The sequence below is a fragment of the Stegostoma tigrinum genome, chromosome 23 (genome assembly GCF_030684315.1).
Source record: "Stegostoma tigrinum isolate sSteTig4 chromosome 23, sSteTig4.hap1, whole genome shotgun sequence".
Lineage (NCBI taxonomy): Eukaryota > Metazoa > Chordata > Chondrichthyes > Orectolobiformes > Stegostomatidae > Stegostoma > Stegostoma tigrinum.
This window is the reverse complement of record NC_081376.1, coordinates 40,494,826-40,521,391: the sequence shown is the minus strand read 5'-3', so window position 1 is coordinate 40,521,391 and position 26,566 is coordinate 40,494,826. Positions and strand designations below refer to the sequence as shown.

General features: G+C 41.7%; 1 protein-coding gene across 1 annotated transcript in view; it reads left to right on the top strand.

Annotated features, from left to right (window-relative positions):
- The first annotated feature begins 451 nt into the window (after positions 1 to 451).
- The window catches only part of cacna1ha (calcium channel, voltage-dependent, T type, alpha 1H subunit a), a 286,474-nt gene continuing 260,359 nt past the window's right edge, over positions 452 to 26,566 (top strand). The window contains exons 1-4 of the mRNA XM_059654094.1: positions 452 to 558; positions 830 to 963; positions 3,969 to 4,066; positions 23,645 to 23,804. Of these exons, the coding sequence (XP_059510077.1) occupies positions 466 to 558; positions 830 to 963; positions 3,969 to 4,066; positions 23,645 to 23,804 (485 nt within the window). The 5' untranslated portion in view covers positions 452 to 465. The remainder of the gene's footprint in view (positions 559 to 829; positions 964 to 3,968; positions 4,067 to 23,644; positions 23,805 to 26,566) is intronic.

Sequence of the window (26,566 nt, the reverse complement as noted above, 5' to 3'; positions counted from 1 at the left end):
TGTTGGTGAATGATCGAGAACCCAGGTAATTAGCAGAAGGAGCAACTGCAACATGAGGACAATCTCTTTTTATGTAAAAAAAGGTTTAAGCTCCTTTAGCACCACCTGAGAGTGTGGCAGATGTAGAATCAATCTTGGCATTCAAATGGGAATTGGATAATTATCTGAAAATGAAAGATTTGCAGGGGTATGGGGAAAAGGAGTGGCAGTAGAGATCCATCCTAGGCCAAAATAGCCATTTTTTTTGCTGTAATTATCTTATGATTATTTCAGTGATAATTACATTTCTACAGTTGTTTGTGTTTTCCAGGTCTCAGTCTTTGGTTTGGTGCTTTGAGAGAGCCATGTATTCTGTACTTCAAATTTGTTTCCTGTAAATTTCTCAGCATATTTTTCAATTATTCTTTATATTTTCGTCATATATTTTCCTTAATTCAGTGACATACATGGTTTGAGCATGTCAGCATGTTAGTCATCCTTTTGAATTGTGTTACGCTGGGAATGTTTCAACCATGTGAAGATGTGGAATGTAAGTCTGAAAGATGTACCATACTCGAGGTAAGATGTCCCATCTTTGCTGTAAACTAAAACAGCCAAAATGCATTGAGTCTCTCCTGACTCCAGTTATTAAATGCTACTTGCATATTGTTCAAATGCATATGAAAAAATAAAATTCAAAGCCGAATTTCAGAATGTAAAAATGGCTACGATTCTATATTTTGCAACTTTTTAATAATTTACTATCCTAATACATAAAGTGAGAAAAGAAAACGCCTTGATTTTGAAATTTTAATTTTTAAAAAATTCTTTACTTTCTTTAAATCAACAGGCATTCGATGACTTTATTTTTGCATTCTTTGCTGTGGAAATGGTCACAAAGATGGTGGCACTTGGAATATTTGGGCAGAAGTGTTACCTGGGAGATACATGGAATCGTCTGGATTTCTTTATTGTAATGGCAGGGTTAGTAGTCTTATCTTTTTAAAAAATGAAAACACGATATGGAATTCGATCTCCATGGAAACTTGGCAGAAGGAGGCTTTGAGCAGACCTGCTAACAATTCCCCATTGCTGCTTTTAGACCCCATGACAAATTATTACTGACTCATAACAAGCTATGAACCCCAGCCAGTACCCTTTCCCCTCACAACTACTATAGCAACTCATCCAGTTTCCACCATGAGTAGAACTTGAGGCCCATGTTGAGATGAAATAAAATAAATTTCTTAAGGGCAGATTTCAAACAAAAACTCTCACTTATTGAAAACCCATTCACTGTATATAACTTGTTTAATCCCTCATAAAAAGAATTTCGAATGGGACTTTCAATTCTAAGTAAAAACCAAAAGAACTGTGGATGCTGTAAATCAGGAACAAAAACAAAGTTGCTGGAAAAGCTGATGTGATAATGGGAACTGCAGATGCTGGAGAATCCAAGATAATAAAGTGTGAAGCTGGATGAACACAGCAGGCCAAGCAGCATCTCAGGAGCACAAAAGCTGATGTTTCGGGCCTAGACCCTTCATCAGAGAGCTATCTCAGAACTGAGTTCTGAGGAAGGATCATTGGACCCGAAATGTTAACTCTGTTTTCTCCTCCAAAGATGCTACCAGACCTGCTGAGCTTTTCCAGCAACTTTGTTTTTGTTTCAGTTCTAAGTGTTTGTAACACACCTGGTTATAGCAGCCATGAAACTGTGAATTGGCAGGCAACCCATTGTGATAATAAAAGATTGTGAAGGCAATCGGGGCACAAATCTGGTAATGATTGTCATTGGGCCAATGACAATCGTGTAAAATTACAAGCAATGATATTTCTAACATCCTAGAATTTTAAAAAGTATTTAAAGGGGAGGAATTTCAAATGGTTGGCAGTTGCCATTGACGGTATTAATGAGGTTATGCATTTATTAGATGCACATTCACATATGTTTTTAATAAGCCCAATATAGACCTTATCTCCATAAAAGGAACATGACTTCCTCCAAATGTCTTCCAGCACCATAATCAAAGGGTTATTCTACCAATCAAAATAGTACCCTATCTATCTGAGCATATCCACTAATATTAGAACTATCCCAACCAGGTCTAATATGCAGACATCATGTTTCCCATGTCTGGACAATGAAAAATCCAAAATGACAAAAGACAAATAAGACATTTAATAAGGCAGCTGCTGTTTTATATAGGCAGCCATGTCATGAACCACAATATACTCTCCTTCCCTGGTGAAGATAGAAGCCACCATGCTTAGTTCTAGATTGGGCTTCACCTCTGTCATTGGGAGAATTCAAATCATTTCTTCTTCTGTGATGTAACTTAGGAATCATCGTACTCTACTGGTATTAGAGAAATTAACATCCATGCTTGTACATTAGGGTTTACGTTAATAATCAGTAAAAGAATGATAGCATCTCCCGATTGGAAGCCGTTTGGCAGATATCTCTAAATCACTTTGTTCACCCCTTTTTGTTTTAATGGCATAATAAATTTTACTTCTGGTAGAAAGTTCATATTGGGAAATATATGCAATAATTTACTGCTGACAATATTACTACACAAACAGTAAACAATTTTGTTTGGCATTCCTCTGCTTGCTGTTTTAGTGGGTAAACATTAGCCTATTTGTTATTCACATCCACTTCAATAATAACCAAATTTAGCATTTTTGAAATTACTCCTAAATTAATGCTTGGTGTACACTGACCATAAACTGAAATAGACTAACTATGTACACATTGTAGACTACAAGAGCAGGACATTGATTTGAAGTTTGCAATGAATAACTCACTTCCTGACTCACCAAAGCCTGTGCAACAAGGCACAAGCCAGGATTGTGATGGATTAATCTTCACTTCCTTGGATGGGCTCAGTTCCAAAAATCTTCAAGAAACTTGATATCATCCAGGACAAAGCATACAGCTTGATTGACACGTCACCCATTGACCTAAACATTTACTCCCTCCATCACTAACGCACAGTGACAATGCCTGTACTATATGCCAGATGCACTGCAGCAACAGTCCAGGGTCTTTCAAAAGTCCCTTCCAAACCAAATATTTCATTTTATACAAGGGTAGGAGTAGCTTGTTGAGAGGCTTTAAATCTACAATATGTAAGACAGTGAAGGTAATGAAAATCCAATTATTAATGAGATCTGAAATGCTTCAGTATTCGTGGTTATTGTTTTTCTTTTGCTCAGGATAATGCTAGTTCTCATACTTGAATGGTTAGTTTTTTTCCTTCTCTGCTCTGTTTCAATTGTCACTGATTAAAATAGCCCAATAAAATAATCTGTGTTTCATAGCTGTTGTCAAACCTGCATGCTTTCACTGCATTAAAAGGTAAATTTGACATCAGTTTAGGAGGGAATCAATTTGTTCTTATTTGTTCACATCAATTGATATAATTACCAAAATAATTCAAAATTTGACTATGAAATGTTTATAAATCGACAGTAATTGCTAAATAAAGACAAACTAGTTAAATGCTAAGGCACTTTTTAAAAATTTGTTAATGTGATGTTGGGGATGGCTGGCTAGGCTAGCATTTATTGCCCATCCATAATTGCCCAGGAGATAGTGTGGAGTGAGCTGCCTTCCTGAGCCATTACCTTCAATGGGGTATAGATGCACCCACAATGTGGTGTAGGGGCATTCATAATGTGGTTTGGAAGGGAGCTCCATGATGTTGACCTAGCTCAAATACTTGTTTGTTCCAATCCCCAAATACAAGCGTTATGGCTACTGTGTGTGATTTTTGACAAGCTAGGACTGTTAGGTAGTTCACAGCTACAAACCTACCCCTGATAAATGGATAAGCATCTGTCTTCAGTAGATTAGTGACAAGCATGCCTTTAGAAGAACATTTTTTTTTAAAAAGTAATTTATTTTCTCAATTGGCTTTGAATAACTTACTATATTACGTGGTTTGAATTATATGTATATTTTGCATGTACTTTTAATCTAGAATGCTGGAATATTCACTGGATGGACACAATGCTAGTCTCTCAGCAATCCGAACCGTCCGGGTTCTCAGGCCATTAAGAGCCATTAACAGAGTTCCTAGTAAGTTTATTATTGGTCATCATTTTCAAAATTAATGTATATTATTGTTGTTCACATTTGGGTTTTGACCAGCACTTCTGATGGTAAGTCGTTCTCCCCTAATTATGACAAGATTTTGTTCATTTATCACTTAGAATTCACTACTAAATTTCAAGACTAGAATTTTTCTGTTTATTGAATAAAGAGAATATTTAGGGCATGGTTTCTTCCGGAGCTTTGATCATGTTGTAAATAATGACATTGAGCCATGACTGACCCATTTTAAACTGCACTAAAGTTTTGTTAGATATTTCCTAAGCAACCTGTTAAGTGATGTTATTACAGACCTCTTGGGAGTAAGCAAGTCGAGAACCCTGGCCTCCTGGCTCAGAGGTACAGATAATACCACAGCACCATTAGACACCTCTGTATCGACATTTTGTTATTTGCTGATGTATCAGTAACAAGGCCACTGTTTATTGTCCATTTTAATTACCCTTGAAGGTGGTGCCAAGCCATTTTCCTCTACTATAACAGAGACTAGGGCAAGGGACCCTTTCCAATGCCAGACATCTGATGGGCTCAGTTGCTGATAACGAGGGATCCTTCTGCTGTCTTGGAAGTTTCAGACAAGCCTGGTCAGGTCGAGGTATAATCAGAAATTGCTGGAAAAGCTGACCAGGTCTGGCAGTATGCCTCCGCTGACACACCAAAATGCTATGTTTTCAAATAAACCTGTTGGACTATGACCTAGTGTTGTGCGATTTTTGACCTTGTCCAACCTAGTCCAACACTGTCACCTCCGCATATGAAGGTGATTTTAGCCATCATCTTGTATGTAAGGAATGTGAGAGAAAAGCAAGCTTTTGTTCCAATAAAACAGTAATTATTCTGACGTCAAAGACATTAGATGCAATTTCAATATTTTAACCACAGAGCCTCCCAAGTGAATAGTTCGGGGGCAAAAAAAACTATTTAATAACAACGTTATAGTACAAATAGGCAGGTGTATGATGCTGAGTATGTTTTAATGGTTAGGGATTTCTGGCAGTGCAGGCTAATGTGACTGTATCAATGGGGTTATCTTAACCATTGTGTGATGGTTCTGGTGCCTGAATTCAGTTTCTCATAACTTTCATCATGTAATGAAAATCTCTGCTCTATCATTGCATTGTGTTGGACTTTGGAGATATGTTCGTGCATTAATCCAGATACTATCACTACATTGTACAAAATGTCACTATTTCAAGGCAACAATGCTCAAATTTTCAATGCTGTAACTTAAGAAACAGATGCCAAGAATCATTGTGTATGAAGTTGGATTTATTTTGGGAAGCAATTCGGAATGATATGAAAATGGGATGCAGTCATTTTGTTTCCACTGCTATCTGTTTGACTAGATCTTGCTAAAGGCAGTTACTATAGATAGAGAAGCTTGTACATAACTTCCTTTTTCCCTGGATATGCTGGTAATTATGTTATCCCTTTGAACATTTATTATGATAATTAAAAGCACTTCTACAGTTGCAGTAAAATGTACAACTAAGTAGCATACATGGAAAATTGCATTTAAATACAATGCAATGGAGGGCATAGAAATGAACTAAATATTAGCAATTCTGGCAGTGCACAATTTCTTATCTGCATGTTTTCGTATCATATATAAAATTAAAATAGCAGACTAAAATTTTAGTGTAAAGTTACGCTCTGAGTTTCAAAGGTAACTGGAGTGCCCAATTATATCCTATCGGTAGAACTAACAAGCCAGAGGAATAGTGGCTAAGCTAAAGTACCCATCTGCTGACTGTTTGTGAGAAATTGTTGATATTTTTATTTTGAATTTTGCTGTGAGTAGTTTCCACTTGAACTTCTTAAAGAAATTAAGAACGAATGTAATCAATGCAGTTTATTATTGACCATGACATTAGAATTTCTAGTAAAAGCGCTGTAACTAGAATTTGGCATATTGATTGATAAGAATTTTCTGTTATTTTATTGATTATTGATATCAGATGTAGCTTGAAATATTAAGAGTAGTTAGAAATTTTGACTCCAGGGTTCAACAAATCTCTTTCATTAGCTTCAAAGTAATCAAAATCCACTGATGACAAAGACATTTACTACACAGCTTTTCTATAGCAATCAATTGTAGGGATTATAATCCAATTTCTTTGCAAATTTTCAGGAATCAATTCCTCAAGGTAATTTAAAAATTCTGAAATTTAAAGGGGCATAATATTTTGTGAAGAATTATGCATAACATAGAACATAGAACACTACAGCGCAGTACAGGCCCTTCAGCCCTCGATGTTGTGCTGACCTGTGAAACCAAACTGAAGCCCATCTAACCTACACTATTCCATTATTTTCCATATGTTTATCCAATGACCATTTAAATGCCCTTAAACTTGGCAAGTCTACTACTGTTGCAGGCAGGACATTCCATGCCCTTACTGAGAAAAGAACCTACCTCTGACATCTGTCCTATATCTATCACCCCTCAATTTAAAGCTACGTCCCCTCATGCTAGCCATCTCCATCCAAGGAAAAAGGCTCTCACTGTCCACCCTATCTAATCCTCTGATCATCTTGTATGTCTCCATTAGGTCACCTCTTAACCTTCTTCTCTCTAACGAAAACAGCCTCAAGTCCCTCAGCGTTTCATCGTAAGACCTTCCCTTCATACCAGGCAACATCCTGGTAAATCTCCTCTGCACCCATTCCAATGTTTCGACATCCTTCCTATAATGCAGCGACCAGAACTGTACGCAATACTGCAAGTATGGCCGCACCAGAGTTCTGTACAGCTGCAACCTGACCTCGTGGCTCTGAAACTCAATCCCTCTACTAATAAAACCTAACACACCGTACGCCTTCTTAACAACCCTATCAACCTGGGTGGCAACTTTCAGGGATCTATGTACATGGACACCGAGATGTCTCTGCTCATCCACACTACCAAGAATCTTACCATTAGCCCAGTACTCTGTATTCCTGTTACTCCCTTCAAGGTGAATCACCGCACACTTTTCCACATTAAACTCCTTTTGCAACCTCTCAGCCCAGCTCTGCAGCTTATCTATGCCCCTGTGTAACCTGCAACATCCTTCCACACTATCCACAACTCCAACTTTAGTGCCATCTGCAGATTTACTAACCCATCCTTCTAACGCCCTCATCCAGGTCATTTATAAAAAATGACAAACAGCAGCAGCCCCCAAAACAGATCTTTGCAGTACACCACTGGTAAGTGAACTCCAGGATGAACATTTCCCATCAACCACCACCCTGTCTTCTTCCAACTAGCTACTTTTTGATCCAACCGCTAAATCACCCTCAATCCCATGCCTCCATATTTTCTGCAATAGCCTACCGTGGGGAACCTTATCAAATGCTTTACTGAAATCCATATACACCACATCAACTGCTTTACCCTCATCCACCCTGTTTGGTCACCTTCTCAAAGAACTCTAAGGTTTGTGAAGCACGACCTACCCTTCATAAAACTGTGTTGACTATCCCTAATCAAATTATTCCTTTCTAGATGATTATAAATCCTCTTATAAATCCTTTCCAACACTTTATTCACAACCGAAGTAAGGCTCACTGGTCTGTAATTACCAGGATTGTCCCTCTTCCTCTTCTTGAGCAAGATGACAACATTTGCTATCCTAGGCAAGTATATCCTTCAAGTCAAAACTGAAGACAGTAATCCAAGTGTGGTTTCAACAAATCCTGTACCTTTCTAATAAGGCATTGATATTCTTGTACTCTAATCAATGTATTGTTTGCATTCCAAAATGCCTGCTGTTAACTTTCTGCAATTCATACGCAAGAGTACCTAATCCCTGTGACTTTTACTGATGTTTAATTATTTCTCAATTAAAAACAAAATCTGATTTTCCATTCTCCTTTCCTAAGTGGCTCTTGGTCGCTTAACAGGTTTATCATTTTTTTTACTCTTTGTACTCTCTTCAGCTCATTTTCCCAGCTAATTTCTTCAGCAAACTTAGTATATTACACTTTGTCTCCTTAAGTTATTAATAACTGAGGCCCAAGCACTAATGTGACCTCTGGGTCATTCCCAATGCCATGCACCAGTGAGGATAGAAACAGCAAGACAGGCCAGATGAATCTGTGGCGAAGGAGCTGGTGTAGGGGGCAAGGTTTTTGGTTCTTGGATCATTGGGATCTCTTCTGGGTAAGGGTGACTGTACAAGAGGGATGGGTTGCACTTGAACCAGAGGGGGTCCAATATCATTGCCGGGTGTTTTGCCAGTGTTAGTTGGGTAGGTTTAAACTAGTTTGGGAGGGTGGTGGGCCTTTAAATAAGAGAGAGGGGCAATCAAGAAGTTAGGGGAAAATATATTAGCCATGGAGAACAAGCTTACTATTTAGGATAGCCGGAGCACAGTAATGGGAGGGAAAAGAATTCTGATTTAAAGTGTATTTATTTCAACACAGGAGGCCTGGCTGGTAAGGCACATGAGCTCAGAGCATGAATTGGCTCTGGGGACTGGGATATTATAGCCATAACAAAAACATGGCTGAGAGAAGGGCAGGACTAGCAGTGTCACTGTACCAGGAAACTGAAGCTACTGGCATGACACATGTACTAGTAAGCAAGGAGAGGGAGGTTGCCCTTTTGATAAGGGAGGACATCATAACAGTGCTTAGACATGATACTCTTAAGGGAACAGCCATTCTGCTGAAAGTGCATTATAGACCACCAAATAACCAGTGGAGATGAGAGGAGATGTGTGGAGAGATTGCAGATACCTGTAGCAATAATAGAGCAATATTGGTTGGAGATTTTAATTTCCTCTGCACTGACTGGGTCACCCAGAGTGTAAAAGGCCCAGATGGGGTGTAATTTGTTGAATGCGTCCAAGAAAGTTTCCTAAATCAATATACAGAGGGCCCTACGTGGGAGGGTGCAACACTGGACCTCCGTTTAAGAAACTAGGTCAGGTAAGGGACTGAAGAGTCAACTGGAGGGTACTTTGGGCCCAGTGACCATAACTCTCTTAGCTTTAACATAGTTATCAAAGATGATAGAGCAGGTCCACAGGTTAAGGGACTGAGCTGGAGCAGGACCAATTTTTAGACCATTAGGCAGGATCTAGCTAAGGTAGTGTGAGTGAGTTTGCGTCAAGAAAAAGGAACAACTGACAAACAGGAGGCTTTTAGAAGTGCGATAAAGAGTCCAGGGCCAGTATGTCCTGTTTAGGGTGAAGGGAAAATGCAACAGGTTTATGTATCCCTGGCTGATGAGGGACATTAAAGGCTCTGATCAGGAAAAAGAAAGCAGCATACATTTGGTTTAAGCGATCAGGCTCAAGTGAATCCCTAGGTGAACATTAAAGTGCGATCCTACACTATTTTTGAGGGCATGAGATGGATCTCTGGCAGATAAGGACAAAGATGATCCCAAGAGGTTCTACAGCTGTATTAAGCACACTGAGTGAATACTGAGGAGAGAATCATTGATGCTGAGGAAATAAGGGAAACAAGAGGGGATGTTGTGGACTGCATACATATTACCAGAGGAGGTGTTTGCAGCCTTAAAGCACTTTAAGGTGAATAAATCCTTTGGGCCCAATCAAGTGCATCCTTGGATTTTGTGGGAGGTTAGGGAAGAAATTGCAAGGGCCCTTTAAGAGTTTTTTGCTTCATCATTAGCCACTGAAGTTCTGGAGGGTGGCTAATGTTGTTCCATGGTTTTATGAAAGGTATCAAAGAGAAGCCAGAGAACTACAGGCCACTGAAGGTGGTAGGCAAGTTATTGGAGAGGATGCTGAGGGACAGGATCAACCAACGTTTGGATAGTCAAGGTCTGATCTGGGATTGTCAGCATGGATTTGTGTGCAGGAAGTCATATCTGACGTACCCTTTAGAACTTTTTGAAAAGGTAACCAAGAGGATACGTCAGGGTAGGACAGAGGACACTGTCTATATGGATTTGAGTAAGGCCATGGACAGGATCCCACACAGCAGGTGAGTCACGGACATGAGGTCGCATGGGATCCAAGGATAACTAGCTAATTGAGTTCAAAATTGGCTCGATGGTTTGAAGCAGGTGGTGATGGCTGAAGGTTGCTTCTCGGACTGATGGCCTGTGATTAGTGGTCTGCCACAGGGGCTGATGCTGGAACCTGTTGTTATTTGTTATTTACATAAGTGATCTGGATGCGAATGTACAAGGCATGATTAGCAAGTTTGCGGATGATACAAAATTAGTAGGTATCATTGAAAGGGAGGATGGTTATCAAAAATTTGAGAGAGATCTTGATCAGATGGGGAAATGGACTAAGGATTGGCAAATGCAATTCAAGTCAGGTGTTGAACTTTGGAAAGTCAAACCAAGGCAGGCCTTATATAGTAAATGCTAAGGTCCTAAGGAGTGTTGTGGAACATAGGGACCTAGGACTACAAGCACATGGTTTGTTGAAAGTGGCATCACAGTTAGACAGGGTGGTGAAGGCATTTAGCATGCTGACCTTCAATCAGTTGAGACACCATGCAGGAGCTGGGATGTTATGTTACAGTTGTATAAGTCATTGGTGAGGCCATTATGTAGAGTTTTGGTCACCCTGTTACAGGAAAGACAGTTAAACTGGAAAGTATGCAAAGAAGATTTATGAGGATGTTGCTGGGACTAGCAGGCCTGCGTTATTGGGAGAGGTTGGCCAGCATTTGACTTTATTTCTTGGAACACAGGAGAATGAGGGGTAATTTTATTGGACAGTACAAAATCATAAGAGACTTGGCTAGGATGAATGCCTATAATCTTTTCCCAAAGATGGGGAATTGAAAAGTAGAGAGCATAAGTTTAAGTTGAGGGGGCAAAGATTTGAGGAGGACATGAGGGGCAACTTCTTCATGCAGAGGGTGATGCATATATGAAACGGGCTGTCAGAGAAAATGATTGAGGCAAGTACAATAACAACATTGAAAAAACATTTGGATAACTACATAGACGGGAACGGTTTAGAGGTATATGGACTAAATGCGGACACCATGGTCAACACAGTCCAGTTTGGGCCAAAGGGCATGCTTCCATGCTGTATTACCTTTTAACTCCATAACAGAGTTAGACTAAAATCTAACGCTCAAAATTTGACAGTCGGATGCAGAAATATGGCAATCTTACTGGAACTGTTTGCTTCTAGGAGGGATAAACACCAGCAGACTGGTTGTGCTGAATGTCCTTAACTTGCATGCATTTCAATTTCTAGCTCAACGTCGTGACATCCTGATTCAGGTGTACATCTGCTGCTCATCTAGTATCTTTTTTTTGGAAATGAAATACTTATTCTAAGATGTATTCTAACCCACATAACCTAAAACAAATGCTTACAGAACAAGTTTATACTGGATACATACGTGACAAAAGTAATTGTTTAGATTTTTGTAGAGTAATGCATCTTTACCACCGTCATTTTCCCAACGAATAATATAAGCAACTCCACAGTGGCTTTATAAAACTGTAAAATGACTCACAAAAAACACTTAAATGAAACAATATCCTGACAAACAAAGCTTTGATACAAAAAAAAACACTTACTTTTACCTATCAAAAATAGACTACTTGCTTCATGACAGTTAAATAAACAGTGAATGCAAGCCATGGCAGTAAAGGTTAATTTCTGTCAGAGCACGTCTAAAACATTCCAGTGGTTCAGTATTCAACATGGGCTGCAAAATACATTACTCAAGCTGCAAGAAAAGTCTCAAATGTACCTTCTCAATACTGTACTGATATAAACAAAGATATTTGATTTATAGTTTTCCACCTGTATTCAGATGATTGATCTGCTTAAAAGGACTTGTTTGAATTCACACTTGGCAACTGGCTGCTCAAATGGGCAACAGTTGGACTTTTCTCAGTTAACACTTTCAGCAACAGATTTCAAACTCAATATATTTACATCACAATACTTTGACAAAGCTCATTAGGCCTCCAATGTATTGCTCTCTGCCCATCCATATCCCTGCGAGATGATGCATTATATCCAGTACTTCAATAAAATGAAAACTGAAGAATTCTAAAACAATAGCAATGTTTCTGTACAGGATTATATACTATGCAATTCAATTTTGAAACATGCCAGTAAATTCAATTTGCAAGATGACTTCAAAAACTGTAATTTTGCCTCAATTCCTAACCGGCTTCTGTAGTTGCTATGCAACAAGCCACATCGTATGTCAAGGAAGGTTTATGCTGATTTAATGCACTGAACTGTACACACTTCCTATACTTAATGGCTTATATAGAATTTAATTTTTTTTTGGGAAAAGTAACATTACCTGAATGGGTTCCTCTTCTTCACATTGTCCAGAAACTAAAAGGTCACCGTACTCTCCCATACACCAAGCACCCACCTGCACTAGAGGTTGCTGAGAGGTATCTTCCTATTTGATTTCATTACCATTTGTGACCACTGTTAGTGTTTAACTTAATCATAGAATCCTGACAGTGTGGAAAGAGGCCCCTTGGCCCAACAAGTCCGCACAGACCCTCGGAGCATCCTCCCCCATGCCCCCAGATCTATCCCCCTATAACCCACCTACTCTACACATCCCTGAACACTTTGGGCAGTTTAGCATGGCCAATCCATATAGCCTACACATTTTTGAACTGTGGGAGGAAACCCATGCAGACACGGGGAGAATGTGTGAACTCCACACATCCAAGCACACGTCCAAGTCAGAATTGCCATAATAGGCACACAGTAGTGGGGGAAATTATGCACGTGCTGGCAGCAGCAATGGGTTTTATGTATGTCTGTACCACTTTGCAAGTTTGATGTCAGGAGTTAAAGCAGTATGTTAAGACATTACATTTTTCTTGACCTGTGACACCATACTTCAAGATGTGTGCCCTGACACACAGAAACACAATTTCTTGGCACCACCGCTCTCATGCTCCATGATAGAGAACAGTATGCGCAAATTCCTGTGATTAGTGATTCATAAATTTTAGGTCAAAAATTCAAGGGACAGTGTACCCCTGAATCATATTTCTGCTATTTTTGATTCTTTTGTCTTATTTTTTTCTCTGCTAAGATCCACACATTTTCAATGTCTTTTAAATGTGATTTTTTCGCATTGTATTGAGTTACAGCAGTTATTTTAAATGAATTTCATGAATTGATTTCTTTTCAACAGCCCATGGGGTGAGATTACTCTAGGCATTTTAACGGTCACTGGAAAATGAAAACGTCTTTTTCTGATGAAGGGTCTAGGCCTGAAACGTCAGCTTTTGTGCTCCTAAGATGCTGCTTGGCCTGCTGTGTTCATCAAGCTCCACATTTTGTTATCTCGGATTCTCCAGCATCTGCAGTTCCCATTATCTCTGATTCACCATAACCAGGTGAGAGTTGAAACTCTCCATGTCACTTCACCTGCTCTGGCAAGACAGGAATTGACTATTCCCAAATTTCATATGCACAATTGAGCATTCAATAAAAGGCAACTGCCCTGGCTGCCCGTATTATTCTTTTTGCATTTTCAAATCAAACCTGCAATGAGATTCTTCGACAATAAGAAGGTCACAAGGAAGACGATCAATGTCATAACATTTCCAAATGTTGTTACGTAAACGTATTTTAAAAAAATACCTTTCTCGTGAGACAAGGAGGAGCATTCTTGATTCTGCTAGCCAGCGAAGAAAGATGCTACAGATTTGCCTTCACCATCCTGTGCTAGAAGGCAAAGAAATAAACTAAACATTTGGAATTTCGGTAGTGCAGACATTTACTAATTGTTTTTATAATACATTACAATTCCTTAATGTCATTAGAGAGCAACGCTGACAGTGTATGATTTTGTATCACCTTCGCTGACCATCTGACCTGTACGGACATAACTCCGACAATCAGCTTTTTAAAAGGTGGTGAAATGAAGACCCTGTGAGAAATCAAGATAATAAAGTGTGAAGCTGGATGAACACAGCAGGCCAAGCAGCATCTCAGGAGCAGGAAAGCTGACGTTTCGGGCCTAGACCCTTCATCAGAGAGGGGGCTGGGGTAAGGGTTCTGGAATAAATAGGGAGAGAGAGGGAGGCGGACCAAAGATGGAGAGAAAAGAAGATAGGTGGAGAGAGTATAGGTGGGGAGATAGGGAGGGGATAGGTCAGTCCAGGGAAGACGGACAGGTCAAGGAGGTGGGATGAGGTTAGTAGGTAGCTGGGGGTGCGGCTTGGTGTGGGAGGAAGGGATGGGTGAGAGGAAGAACAGGTTAGGGAGGCAGAGACAGGTTGGACTGGTTTTGGGATGCAGTGGGTGGAGGGGAAGAGCTGGGCTGGTTGTGTGGTGCAGTGGGGGGAGGGGACGAACTGGGCTGGTTTAGGGATGCAGTTGGGGAAGGGGAGATTTTGAAACTGGTGAAGTCCACATTGATACCATTGGGCTGCAGGGTTCCCAAGCGGAATATGAGTTGCTGTTCCTGCAACCTTCGGGTGGCATCATTGTGGCACTGCAGGAGGCCCATGATGGACATGTCATCTAAAGAATGGGAGGGGGTGTGGAAATGGTTTGCGACTGGGAGGTGCAGTTGTTTATTGCGAACCGAGCGGAGGTGTTCTGCAAAGCGGTCCCCAAGCCTCCGCTTGGTTTCCCCAATGTAGAGGAAGCCACACCGGGTACAATGGATGCAGTATACCACATTGGCAGATGTGCAGGTGAACCTCTGCTTAATATGGAAACTCATCTTGGGGCCTGGGATGGGGGTGAGGGAGGAGGTGTGGGGGCAAGTGTAGCATTTCCTGCGGTTGCAGGGGAAGGTGCCGGGTGTGGTGGGGTTGGAGGGCAGTGTGGAGCGAACAAGGGAGTCACGGAGAGAGTGGTCTCTCCGGAAAGCAGACAGGAGTGGGGATGGAAAAATGTCTTGGGTGGTGGGGTCGGATTGTAGATGGCGGAAGTGTCGGAGGATGATGCGTTGTATCCGGAGGTTGGTGGGGTGGTGTGTGAGAACGAGGGGGATCCTCTTTGGGCGGTTGTGGCGGAGGCGGTGTGTGAGGGATGTGTTGCTTGAGACGCGGTCAAGGACGTTCTCGACCACTGTGGGGGGAATGTTGCGGTCCTTGAAGAACTTGGACATCTGGGATGTGCGGGAGTGGAATGCCTCATCGTGGGAGCAGATGCGGCGGAGGTGGAGGAATTGGGAATAGGGGATGGAATTTTTGCAGGAGGGTGGGAAGGAGGATGTGTATTCTAGGTAGCTATGGGAGTCAGTGGGCTTGAAATGGACATCAGTTACAAGCTGGTTGCCTGAGATGGAGACTGAGAGGTCCAGGAAGGTGAGGGATGTGCTGGAGATGGCCCAGGTGAACTGAAGGTTGGGGTAGAAGGTGTTGGTGAAGTGTATGAACTGTTCGAGCTCCTCTGGGGAGCAAGAGGCGGCGCCGATACAGTCATCAATGTAACGGAGGAAGAGGTGGGGGTTTGGGGCCTGTGTAGGTGTGGAAGAGGGACTGTTCCACGTAACCTACAAAGAGGCAGGCATAGCTGGGGCCCATGCGGGTGCCCATGGCCACCCCCTTGGTCTGTAGGAAGTGGGAGGAATCGAAAGAGAAGTTGTTGAGGGTGAGGACGAGTTCGGCTAGGCGGATGAGGGTGTTGGTTGAGGGGGACTGGTCGGGCCTGCGGGACAGGAAGAAGCGGAGGGCCTTGAGGCCATCTGCATGCGGAATACAGGTGTATAGGGACTGGACGTCCGTGGTGAAAATGAAGTATTGGGGGCCAGGGAATTGGAAGTCCTGGAGGAGGTGGAGGGCATGGGTGGTGTCCAGTTCTGGAAGTGACAGGCCTATATTTGGGAAGGAAATTTCTTTCGACACAGTTGTGGTATGCTGGAACACCACAATCTTCCACCTCCACTGGAATCAATTCTGGTTGGGAAGGCACAAGCTTGAACTATTCCTCGTGTGGCTAATTGAAGCCCTTTAGTAAAAAGAAACAGCTTTTACATGTGGGAGCTGTATCGTTGTGCTTGAATACCAAAGGGACATAGAACAGCTTGTAAGGTAACAAGGTGTAGAGCTGGATGAACACAGCAGGCCAAGCAGCATCGGAGGAGCAGGAAAGCTGATGTTTCGGGCTTAGATCCTTCTTCAGAAATGTAGGAGGGGAAGGAGGTTCTGAAATAAATTGGGAGAGAGGGGAAGGCAGATAGAAGATGGATAGAGGAGAAGACAGGTGGAGAGGAAACAGACAGGTCAAAGAGGTGGGAATGGAGTCAGTAAAGGTGAGTGCAGGTGGGGAGTTGGGAAGGGGATAGGCCAGTCCAGGGAGGATGGACACGTCAAGGGGGCGGGATGAGGCTAGTATTTCGGAGTTGGGGGTGGGGCTTTAGGTGGGAGGAAGGACAGGTTAGGGAGGCAAGCTGGGCTGGTTTTGGGATGCAGTAGGGGGAGGGGAGACTTTGAAGCTTGTGAAGTCCACGTTGACACCATTGGGCTGCAGGGTTCCCAAGCGAAATATGAGTTGCTGTTCCTGCAACCTCCGGGTGGCATCAGTGTGGCACTGCAGGAGGCCCAAGATGGACATGTCGTCTGAGGAATGGGAGGGAGAGTTGAAATTGTTCACGACTGGGAGGTGCAGTTCGCACGAAACAACTGCATCTCCCAGTGGCAAACCATTTCAACTCTCCCTCCTGTTCCTCAGATGACATGTCCATCCTGGGCCTCCTGCAGTGTTATCTGTGTTATCTCAGATTCTCCAGCAACTGCAGTTCCCACTATGTCTAGAACAGATTGTAGGTCAGTTTTTGTAGCCTTCTTTATGGCTTGTGGCAGGGGAAAGTGCCCCTTGATATTTAAGCATTTTCATCCTTTTTTAAGACTCCAAATGCCAAAAAAATGTAGCTTTAACTGCTTGATCTTATTATATCATGAACCCTAGCAGAACCATTGTCAGACAGTTTTAATGGAAAGTGACCTTTATAGTTCCATTATCCTAATTATACTAATTCTATAAATCTCCAGCAACCAAACTATAACACATTAGAAAGCTACAGCATTAGAACACATCAGAATAATAAAATAATTTGGAGAATTTTTTTCTAAAAGCTTCCAAGGTTAATTTATTTGTGTGTCTATAGTTGGTTTAGTTGAATCCTTTTAACAAATGCATAACCTGTTTCTAAATTTCAGTTTCAAGTTATAGAGTCATTCAGCATGGAAAGAACGCCTTCTATCCAACTTGTCCATGTCAACCAGCCATCCAAATCTGACCTAGCCTGACTTGCCAGCATTTGGCTCATATCCCCCTATTCCTTACTGTTCGCATACCCATCCAGATGCCTTTTAAATGTTGTAATTGTCCCCACTTCCACCATTTCTGAGAGCATTCTGTACTCGCTCCACCCTCTGTGTGAAAAAGTGACCCCTCATACTTTCTTGAATTCATCATTTTGTGCTAATTTCAGCTGAAAGGATCAAACATGGGTTGGAGGGTGAGAGGTGGGCTGATGATTTATGAGGACAGAAGATTCGAGTTCACTCCCTTCTGTAAAGAGTACTCTGTTAGCATCTCCAATTCTTTGGGAATGAACCCTGACAATACTCATCCCCAAATTAACACCCACAAGTCAGCTACAACTGGCATTTCGTAGGTCTTTAGCAGAACATTGCTGCAAAGCCATACCAAAACCATGATTTGTGCTGTTCTCTCAACACGTAGGGTTTTACAGGCGTGGTGATTGTGGGTGGATGTTATCTGCTCTGAAGTAGATTCTTACTTTGAGCCAGTCATTGAGCATTTCACATGTGTTTTCTGGATTATTTTTGATCACCCATTGAGAATGAATGTGTTAATTCTGTCACCTTACCAATGTCAAGCAAACGGTTTTCAAGCTCTTTTCTCAGGATCATTTCTGACTTTCTCTGTAAAATAAAACTGCATGCATTGTTTGAGCGTACATTTTAGTTCAGTTAGATGTCTTTTGGATGCCCAGTACATAGTGAGGTTTCTGTTATGCACGATTTTAAAGTTGTGAAATCCTGACTTTGTGCCAATATAAATTAAAACTATGGCAGGGTGGTGGTAGAGTCTTGTTCAGATTGGAGCCCTGTAACCAAAGGTGTGCCACAAGGATTGTGCTTTTTTTTCCTGTTCATTTGTGGGATGTGGGCATTGCTGGCTGGCTGGCATTTCTTGTCTATCCCTAGCTGCCCTTGACCAGGTGGTGGTGAGCTGCCTTCTTGAAACGCTGCAGCCCTGTTGCTGTGGGTTTACGCACAATGCTATTAGGGAGGGAATTCCAGGATTTTGACCCGGCGACAGTGAAGAAACGGTGATATATTTCCAAGTCAGGATGGTGATTGACTTGGAAGGGAACTTGGAGGTGTTGGTGTTCCCATATGAGTGATGCCTTCTAGATGGAGGTCGTTGTGGCATCTGAGAATCTTTGGTGAATTTCTGCAGTGCGTCTTGTACAAGCAGGATCCAGTGTTGCGCATCTTTTGTACAGATGATTTTGCTGAGAATGTAGGAGGTATGGTTACTAAGTTTGCGGATGACACCAAAATTGGTGGCATAAAGGAGAGTGAAGAAGATTGTCTAAGAGCACAACTGGGTCTTGATGAACTGGGCCAGTGGGCTGAGGATTGGCAAATGGATTTTAATTTAGGTTGTTGCATTTTGGTATGACAGACCAGAGCAGGACTTAAAATGGTAGTGCCCTGGGAATTGTGTTTGAAAAGATAGATCTAGGGGTGCAGGTACATAGTACATAGTGGCATCCTAGGTGGACAGGGTGGTGAAGAAGATGTGCTTACCTTCATCAGTCAGAGCATTGAGCACAGGAGTTGGGACATCATGTTACATCTGTATGAGGCATGGTAAGACTACTTTTGCACTACTGCATTGCAATTATGGCTGTCCTGCTATAGGAAGGATATTATTCTGGAACGGGTGCAAAAAGATTTATAGGGATGTTACTGAGACTGGAAGGTTTGAGTTTTAAGGAGAGGCGGGGAGTTTTTTCCTCTGAAGCGTAGGAGGCTAAGAGGTGACCTGAGGGACAACTTTTTCACACAGAGGATGGTGCATATCTGGAATGAGCCAGAGGACGTGGTACAAGCGAGTACAATTCCAGCATTTAAAGACATTTGGACAGGTACATGGCTAGGAAAGGTTTAAGGGGATGTGGGCCAAATGCAGACAAATGCAACTAGTTAATTTAGGAAACTTGGACTCAGCATGGACGAGGTGGACCGAAGGGTCTGTTTCCTGCTTTATGTCTCTATGACTCCTTCCTTAGAAGCAAAGACTTTGTAACTGTTATTATGAGAGCCTGTGACTTGATATCAACTTTCAGGAACAGAGCATTTAGGCCTTCCAGCTTTCTGCACTGTATTCAATGGCCTTTGTGCTTCAGCCCACGTGCACTTCAGATATTCTTATTTATTTAAACTTTTAATTAAGGAAACCTTAGAAATTTATATTACTTTGGAAGAATTTACATTTTAATGAAAAAGAAATGATCTCTGCTTTCTAGGCGATTATTACTCTATCTATAGATCTGTCCAGAAACTGATGCTGCTTTTAGATGAGAAGCTCTCTCAATGTTCAAATTCTCTGTTGTCTAAAAGTGTTGTCCAGTTGGTCATCATTTAATTTTCACAATACACACTACCAAAATATTGAAACCTTTTATTAATGGCTACCAATGCAACCTTGGTGTGAGTTCTTCTCTGACAGAACATTTACTCTGATGCAGCAATACTTATGTTATTTCCTATACCATGAGAAATTGGGCATGAATGTCTGGTACTGTAAGTGCCAACACATATTTATTACAACTATTTTATATAAACATTACATTCCTCTTGCTCAAGTGTCTGGGTAAGCATTAACCTACTAAATTACAATAGACGTTCTTGTGTCCTGTGTGGAGTTTGCACATTCTCCCCGCATCTGCGTGGGTTTCCACCATGTGCTTCAGTTTCCTCCCACAGTCCAAAGATGTGCACGTCAGGTGGATTCGCCATGCTAAACTGTCCCACCGGGGCCCAGAGATATGCACGCTAGGTGGATTAGCTGTGGTATATGCAGCATTACAGCGATTAGGTGGGTCTGGATGGATTGCTATTTGGAAAGTTGGTGCAGTCTAGATGGGTCAAATAGCCTCTTGCTGGGCTGTAGGGATCCAATGATTCGAAAGTGTCATGCCTCAAGTGATCCTGATATAAGGTGGAGTTTGAGACCTTTTGAGATCTCAGGTCCTATAGTATGATTTAGATATAATGTCATGAGTATGTCTCTTAAGGGCATAATTACATGCTAACTACGAAAACAACGTTTAGTTCTAGTTTCATTGCCACATTCAGAGATTTTCTTTCCTTTCAAGAATCTTCACTGCAAATTGCGATTGATCTGTCTCCATAAATTGTCAGCTCATTTAAATGAATAAATTTCAATATATGTCATGTTTCGTGACAAAAATGTGTTGAGGCTTGCTATATAACAATCTGGAAGGATGATTGTTTCATCGTAAATAGAAAGATAGTTCTGAGTAAGAATACAAAAACTTCATAGCATCAACTTTAGGCCCTTTCTTCCTATGGTTTTACGTGTTGAATTTTTTACTGAATAAGATCAAGTCTGCCAGCATTTTCATTTTGTAGACAGCAGGTCAGGTTGAGGACAGTCTGGAGGGCTGGAGTTAATCATTTGAAAGCAAATAAAAGTAATACTGTTACCATTTCTGTCCATGGACTTTCACATATTCCAGCTTTTATTGAAATAAATCATTTATAAATAGAGAGTGTTAGAACATTTTGTTTGTCTCTGTTATGCTTTGACTTTAAAAAGACAGCGTCTCTTATTCCTTGTTTTTTTTCAAACTGCAGGCATATTTGCTTTCACATTCTTGATGTATTCGAGAGTCGAGAGTAGTCATGGCATTCTTTTTAATTCAGGATTTAGTTCCAACCTATCATTTGTTATAATGGTGATAATGGGAACTGCAGATGCTGGAGAATCCAAGATAACAAAGTGTGGAGCTGGTTGAATACAGCAGGCCAAGCGGCATCTCAGGAGCACAAAAGCTGACATTTCGGGCCTAGACCCTTCATCAAAGAGGGGGATGGGGAGAGGGAACTGGAATAAATAGGGAGAGAGGGGGAGGCAAACCGAAGTTGGAGAGAAAAGAAGATAGGTAGAGAGAAGGGTATAGGTGAGGAGGTAGGGAGGGGATGGGTCAGTCCAGGGAAGACGGACAGGTCAAGGAGGCAGGCTGAGGTGGTAGGTAGGAAATGGAGGTGCGGCTTGAAGTGGGAGGAAGGGATGGGTGAGAGGAAGAACAGGTTAGGGAAGCGGAGACAGGCCGGGCTGGTTTTGGGATGCAGTGGGGGGAGGGGACGAGCTGGGCTGGTTTTGTGATGCAGTGGGGGAAGGGGAGATTTTGAAGCTTGTGAAGTCCACTTTGATACCATTGGGCTGCAGGGTTCCCAAGCGGAATATGAGTTGCTGTTCTTGCAACCTTCGGGTGGCATCATTGTGGCACTGCAGGAGGCCCATGACGGACATGTCATCTGAGTAATGGGAGGGGGAGTGGAAATGGTTCGCGACAGGGAGGTGGAGTTGTTTGTTGCAAACTGAGTGGAGGTGTTCTGCAAAGCGGTCCCTGAGCCTCTGCTTGGTTTCCCCAATGTAGAGGAAGCCACACCAGGTACAGTGGATACAATATACCACATTAGCAGATGTGCAGGTGAACATCTGCTTGATATGGAAAATCATCTTTGTGCCTGGGATAGGGGTGAGGGAGGAGGTGTGGGGGCAAGTGTAGCACTTCCTGCGGTTGCAGGGGAAGGTGCCAGGTGTGGTGGGGTTGGAGGGGAGTGTGGAGCGGACAAGGGAGTTGCGGAGAGAGTGGTCTCTCCAGAAGGCAGACAAGGGTGGGGATGGAAAAGTAGCTTGGGTGGTGGGGTCGGCTTGTAGATGCCGCCTCCCCCTCTATCCCTATTTGTAATAATAGGTTTTTTTTACTGACTATTAAACAACCCCAGTGAAACTTAATTTTGGACATTTGAATGAGGTTGTGAATATGGAACACAGTTACTGAGGTGCAATAAACCCTATCATATTACCTAAGTTAACTACTGCTTCTGCTGAAACTTACTTGTGGTTCCTCCCTTCACCCCAAACTGCTAGAATCAGAGAATCTGTACAGTGCAGAAAGAGGACGTTTGGCCCATCGAGCCCACAACCTCGAGCTAAGTACCCCAGGTAATTTTTAGATTCCCTACAGTGTGGAAACAGGCCCTTCGGCCCAACAAGTCCATGCCGATCCTTGAAGCATCCCACCCAGAACCATCCCCTTGTAACCTACATACCCCTGAACACTATGGGCAATTTAGCATGGCTAATTCACCAGCCTGCACATCTTTGGACTGTGGGAGGAAACCGGAGGACCTGGAGGAAACCCAGAGGAAACCCATGCATACACGGGGAGAATGTGCAATCTCCTCACTGACAGTCACCCGAGGCTGGAATCGAACCTGGGTCCCTGGTGCTGTGAGGCTGCAGTGCTAACCACTGAGTCACCGTGCCATAAATTTAGTGAACAATTTCAGCTGCAATGACATCATAGGTGGTTTGACTTCACCTGCCAATACCCAAAAAATCCTTCACATAACACAAGGACAATTTGTTTTTAATGTAGTTAAAAAAAAAACCCAAAGGTTCTTCACAGGAAAATTCTTAAAAGCATTTCCCTCCAGGCTGCATAATCAGGACAAGTGGTCAAAAGCTTGGTGAAGATGTAAGTTTTAAGAACATCTTCAAGAAGGAAACAGAGGTGCAAATATTAATGGAGGGAAATTCAGAGCTTAGCACCTTGGTAACTGAAGCTATGGAAGCTAACAGTGGAACAGTTGAAATATGCAATATTTTAAGAGGTCTGAGTTAGAGGAGTACCAAAAGCTTGGAGCATCATAGCCTTGATGGAGATTTCATAATTAGAGAGGGGTGAGACTATGGAGGGATGTGAAAGCAAATTGTTGTTTAACCAGGAAGCATTGTATGCCAGCAAGCCAAGAGGTGATCGTTGAATGAAACTTGTGTGAGTTACGATCCAGGTTTTAAATGGTCTTTTGTGGTATGAAGTAGAATTGTCTTTACCACATCTTAACAAGTGTGGGTTGTGATCAGTCTGCACTCTCTACTGTCAGCTGAACTGTAGATATCTTTGTGGACTAAGCTTGTACACTTTGAAAATTTTCTTTCACCAAGTTCTGCATGGCAGCACAAATGTATTATAGGCAAGAGATATACTGTGGATTATTATGCCATCAGTTAATAATCACATCTGATATTCCGTTCTATTTTAGTAGAAGACAAAAGGTTGGTGGTCATTTAACTTAGTATAATGCATCATTGCTCCTTTAAAGTACAATCATATTGTAGCAGACAGTATTTTATAGAAATATGTATCACTATATTTTGGTACTTTTCAAAGAGCAGGCTTTAATTCAACATTTTCTACTGAACCAGAAGGAAACAAAAAAATCTGTTGAATTAGTCAGCAAAGTTATTTTGAATTGAAGGAAAATTTACACTAATTGTGTATTTGCATTTCTGTATTTTTCAGGTATGAGAATACTAGTGACCTTACTGCTAGATACTCTGCCTATGTTAGGCAATGTCCTTCTCCTTTGTTTTTTTGTCTTCTTTATATTTGGAATTGTTGGCGTGCAGCTATGGGCTGGGCTGCTAAGGAACAGGTGTTTTTTTGAAGACAGCTTTGCAATGTAAGTACACCATCTATAATCATTAAGCTGCATGAAAGTTTTTTACTGTGATGTCGATTTTTCCTGAAAGATTTGAATTTTGTATATAGACTGAATGGTAGTAGACCAGTCCAATATAATAGTCATAAAACCGTTATTTACTACACACACTAAAAATCTAGATATCAGATTTCTAGGTCTGAAAATCCAAGATCTTTCCTTTAAAGTAAGTGAGAGCTTCATATGTTGTAGTTCAGTAACTTCTTAATGTCACCCAAAAAGCAGTAGTTATTTGTAAGTATAATTCACTGTGGGAAGCTGTGCTTGACAGACAGATGATTTGCACAGCCTAAATGTGATATTTTTGGGTTATTTGAAAATTAGATTGGATAGAAATCTTTACCCCTCCATGTAAGCCCATGATGAACTTGACCTTGACAGCAATATTAATGTAAACATTATCTTCTTAATTGAAACTAATAACTTTACATAGCAGATGCAGCTAAGACAAATCTTATGAATTAGCTTGGTAGCCTACTCACCCTATATGTAATTGTTCCCAATCGCAAAGTCTTTCAGAACTCTGTCCTGATCTATCCTGATCTACAGCTGACAATAGTACACAACCAGTTGAAAAAGGGCACAATTTTCATCAAAAATGGCACAAACTGCAGAATCTTTTCAACTCATTCTGAATGGCATATCTTACCTTCAAATAAGAAGACAGCAGCAAATATTTGCTTTTTCTCAGCTACTAGATTAAGCCACTGTCATCTAATGAACCAGTAAACTTTGACAACTTATACTGCGATCATGCGACTCTATCTCATTTGTCTTGTTTCAAATAGAAGGGTACAGAAGCAGAGGGACCCAAGTGTATAAGTTCTCGGATCATTGAAGTGACAGGACAGGCAGAGAAAGCAATAGGTAAAGTACATAGTATCCTTAGCTTGTTTAGCGATGGGTGGCTTCCAGGTGTCTGGAGTAGCGGTCTTTTCCCGGCATGGTGGTCTCAGCCCTGCGGAGTGGTATGGCATGGCAGTTTTGCCGGTGTTGAGGTCTTATCGGCAGTCCGGCATGGTCTTCAGTGAGTGCTTCTGGCCCAGTGTTCTGACAGCCCAGCGTGGTGTTTTCATCCAGGTTGGCGGTCCCTTTCTCGGAATTTTCTTCAGTGGCTGCTGTTGGCTTGGTATTCTGACAGTCCACAGTGGCATTTTTTGTCACGGGTGGTGGTCTTGTCCCAGCAGCAGTTTTCTACATCAGAGGCTTTTGACCCAGTTTTTCTGGTAGCCCTTTGTGTCAGTTTCATCCTAGTGTGTTGTTCTCACCATGGATTGATCAGCTTCCTCCAAAACCAGGAGCCGTTAAATGCACTGTGCTGAACTTCTGTTTTAGTTTTATAGTTACATATGACTTCTGACATGAATACAGGCACCATGGTAAGGCGAGTTATAAAACTTTTCATTGTATTTTTCTTGTAAAAGTACATATGCAATAAGTTCTAAATTCCAATAAACATAGAGTACAAGAACAAGGAGGTGAAGTTGAACTTGTACAAGACACTTGTTAGACCTCAGCAGGAATCTTGTGTACCATTCTGAGCACCACATTATAGGAAGGAAATGAATACATTGGAGAATATTATAATGGCTGTAGGGATGTAGAAGTTTAATAATGAGGATATATTAAGAAGATAAAACTGATTTTAATCTAAACTAATAAGAGGGCATAAATTTAAAGTTATCTTCAAAAAAAGCAAGGATTAAGCAAGTAAAATGTTTTCATTCGGTGAGTAGTTAGGGTATGGGATGCATTGACTGAAAAGTGTGGTGGAGACAGGTTCAATTGAGGCAATCAAAAGGGGCATTGGATGATTATTTGAATGAAAATGTGCAAAGGTACGGTGAGAAAAGAGGAGATTGACACCAGATGAAGATGCTCATTTAACAAGCCACTGCAGGCTCAATGGGCCAAATAGTCTCCTTGATGTATAACATTTCGCTGATTCTGAGTTTTGATTTTCAGCCTCGGTGTCACCCTCAGTTTCTTTGGGCTGAAGTTTACATGGTAAGGTGGGGCAGGCAGTACAGAAACTGAGTGAACAGCAAGGGTGGACAATCAAGCATTGAATGGTCCAATTATGAGACAATTGTGAGAAGCGAAGGGGTACTTTGCTCCCTTACTGAAAGCCAAACTGCCATTTGGCAGAGGGGAACTGCAGCTGTTAACATCTGTCAAAATAGATTTGTAAAGGCCTGCTCTCAATCCATCTTAATAAAAACCAAAAGAACTGCGGATGCTGTACATCAGGAACAAAAATGGAAGTTGTTGGAAAAGCTCAGCAGGTCTAGCAGTATCTGTGAAGGGAAAGTCAGAGTTAACATTTCGGCCCTGGTGACCCTTCCTTGGAAGGGTCTGTTCTAAGGAGGGGTTGCCTGACCTGAAACGTTAACTCTGATGTTTTCTTCACAGACCGTTATTAATTTGTTATTGTTATTTGACGTAAGCTTTCTACTTTAGTATTGAGTTGGCGTTCAGATAAGTGGGGTATGGATGCTAGGACAGTTGCTTGCTCCTCCTGCAGAATGTGGCAGTTGGGAGATGTGGCACACGTCTCCGCTGGCTACATCTGCGGGAAGTGCACCCAGCTACAGCTCCTTGAAAACCGTGTTAGGGAAATGGAGCTGGAGCTGGATGAACTACGGATCATTCAGGAGGCAGAGGGGGTAATTGAGAGGAGTTATCGGGAGTTGGTCACTCCTAAGGCTCAGGTCGAGGATAGA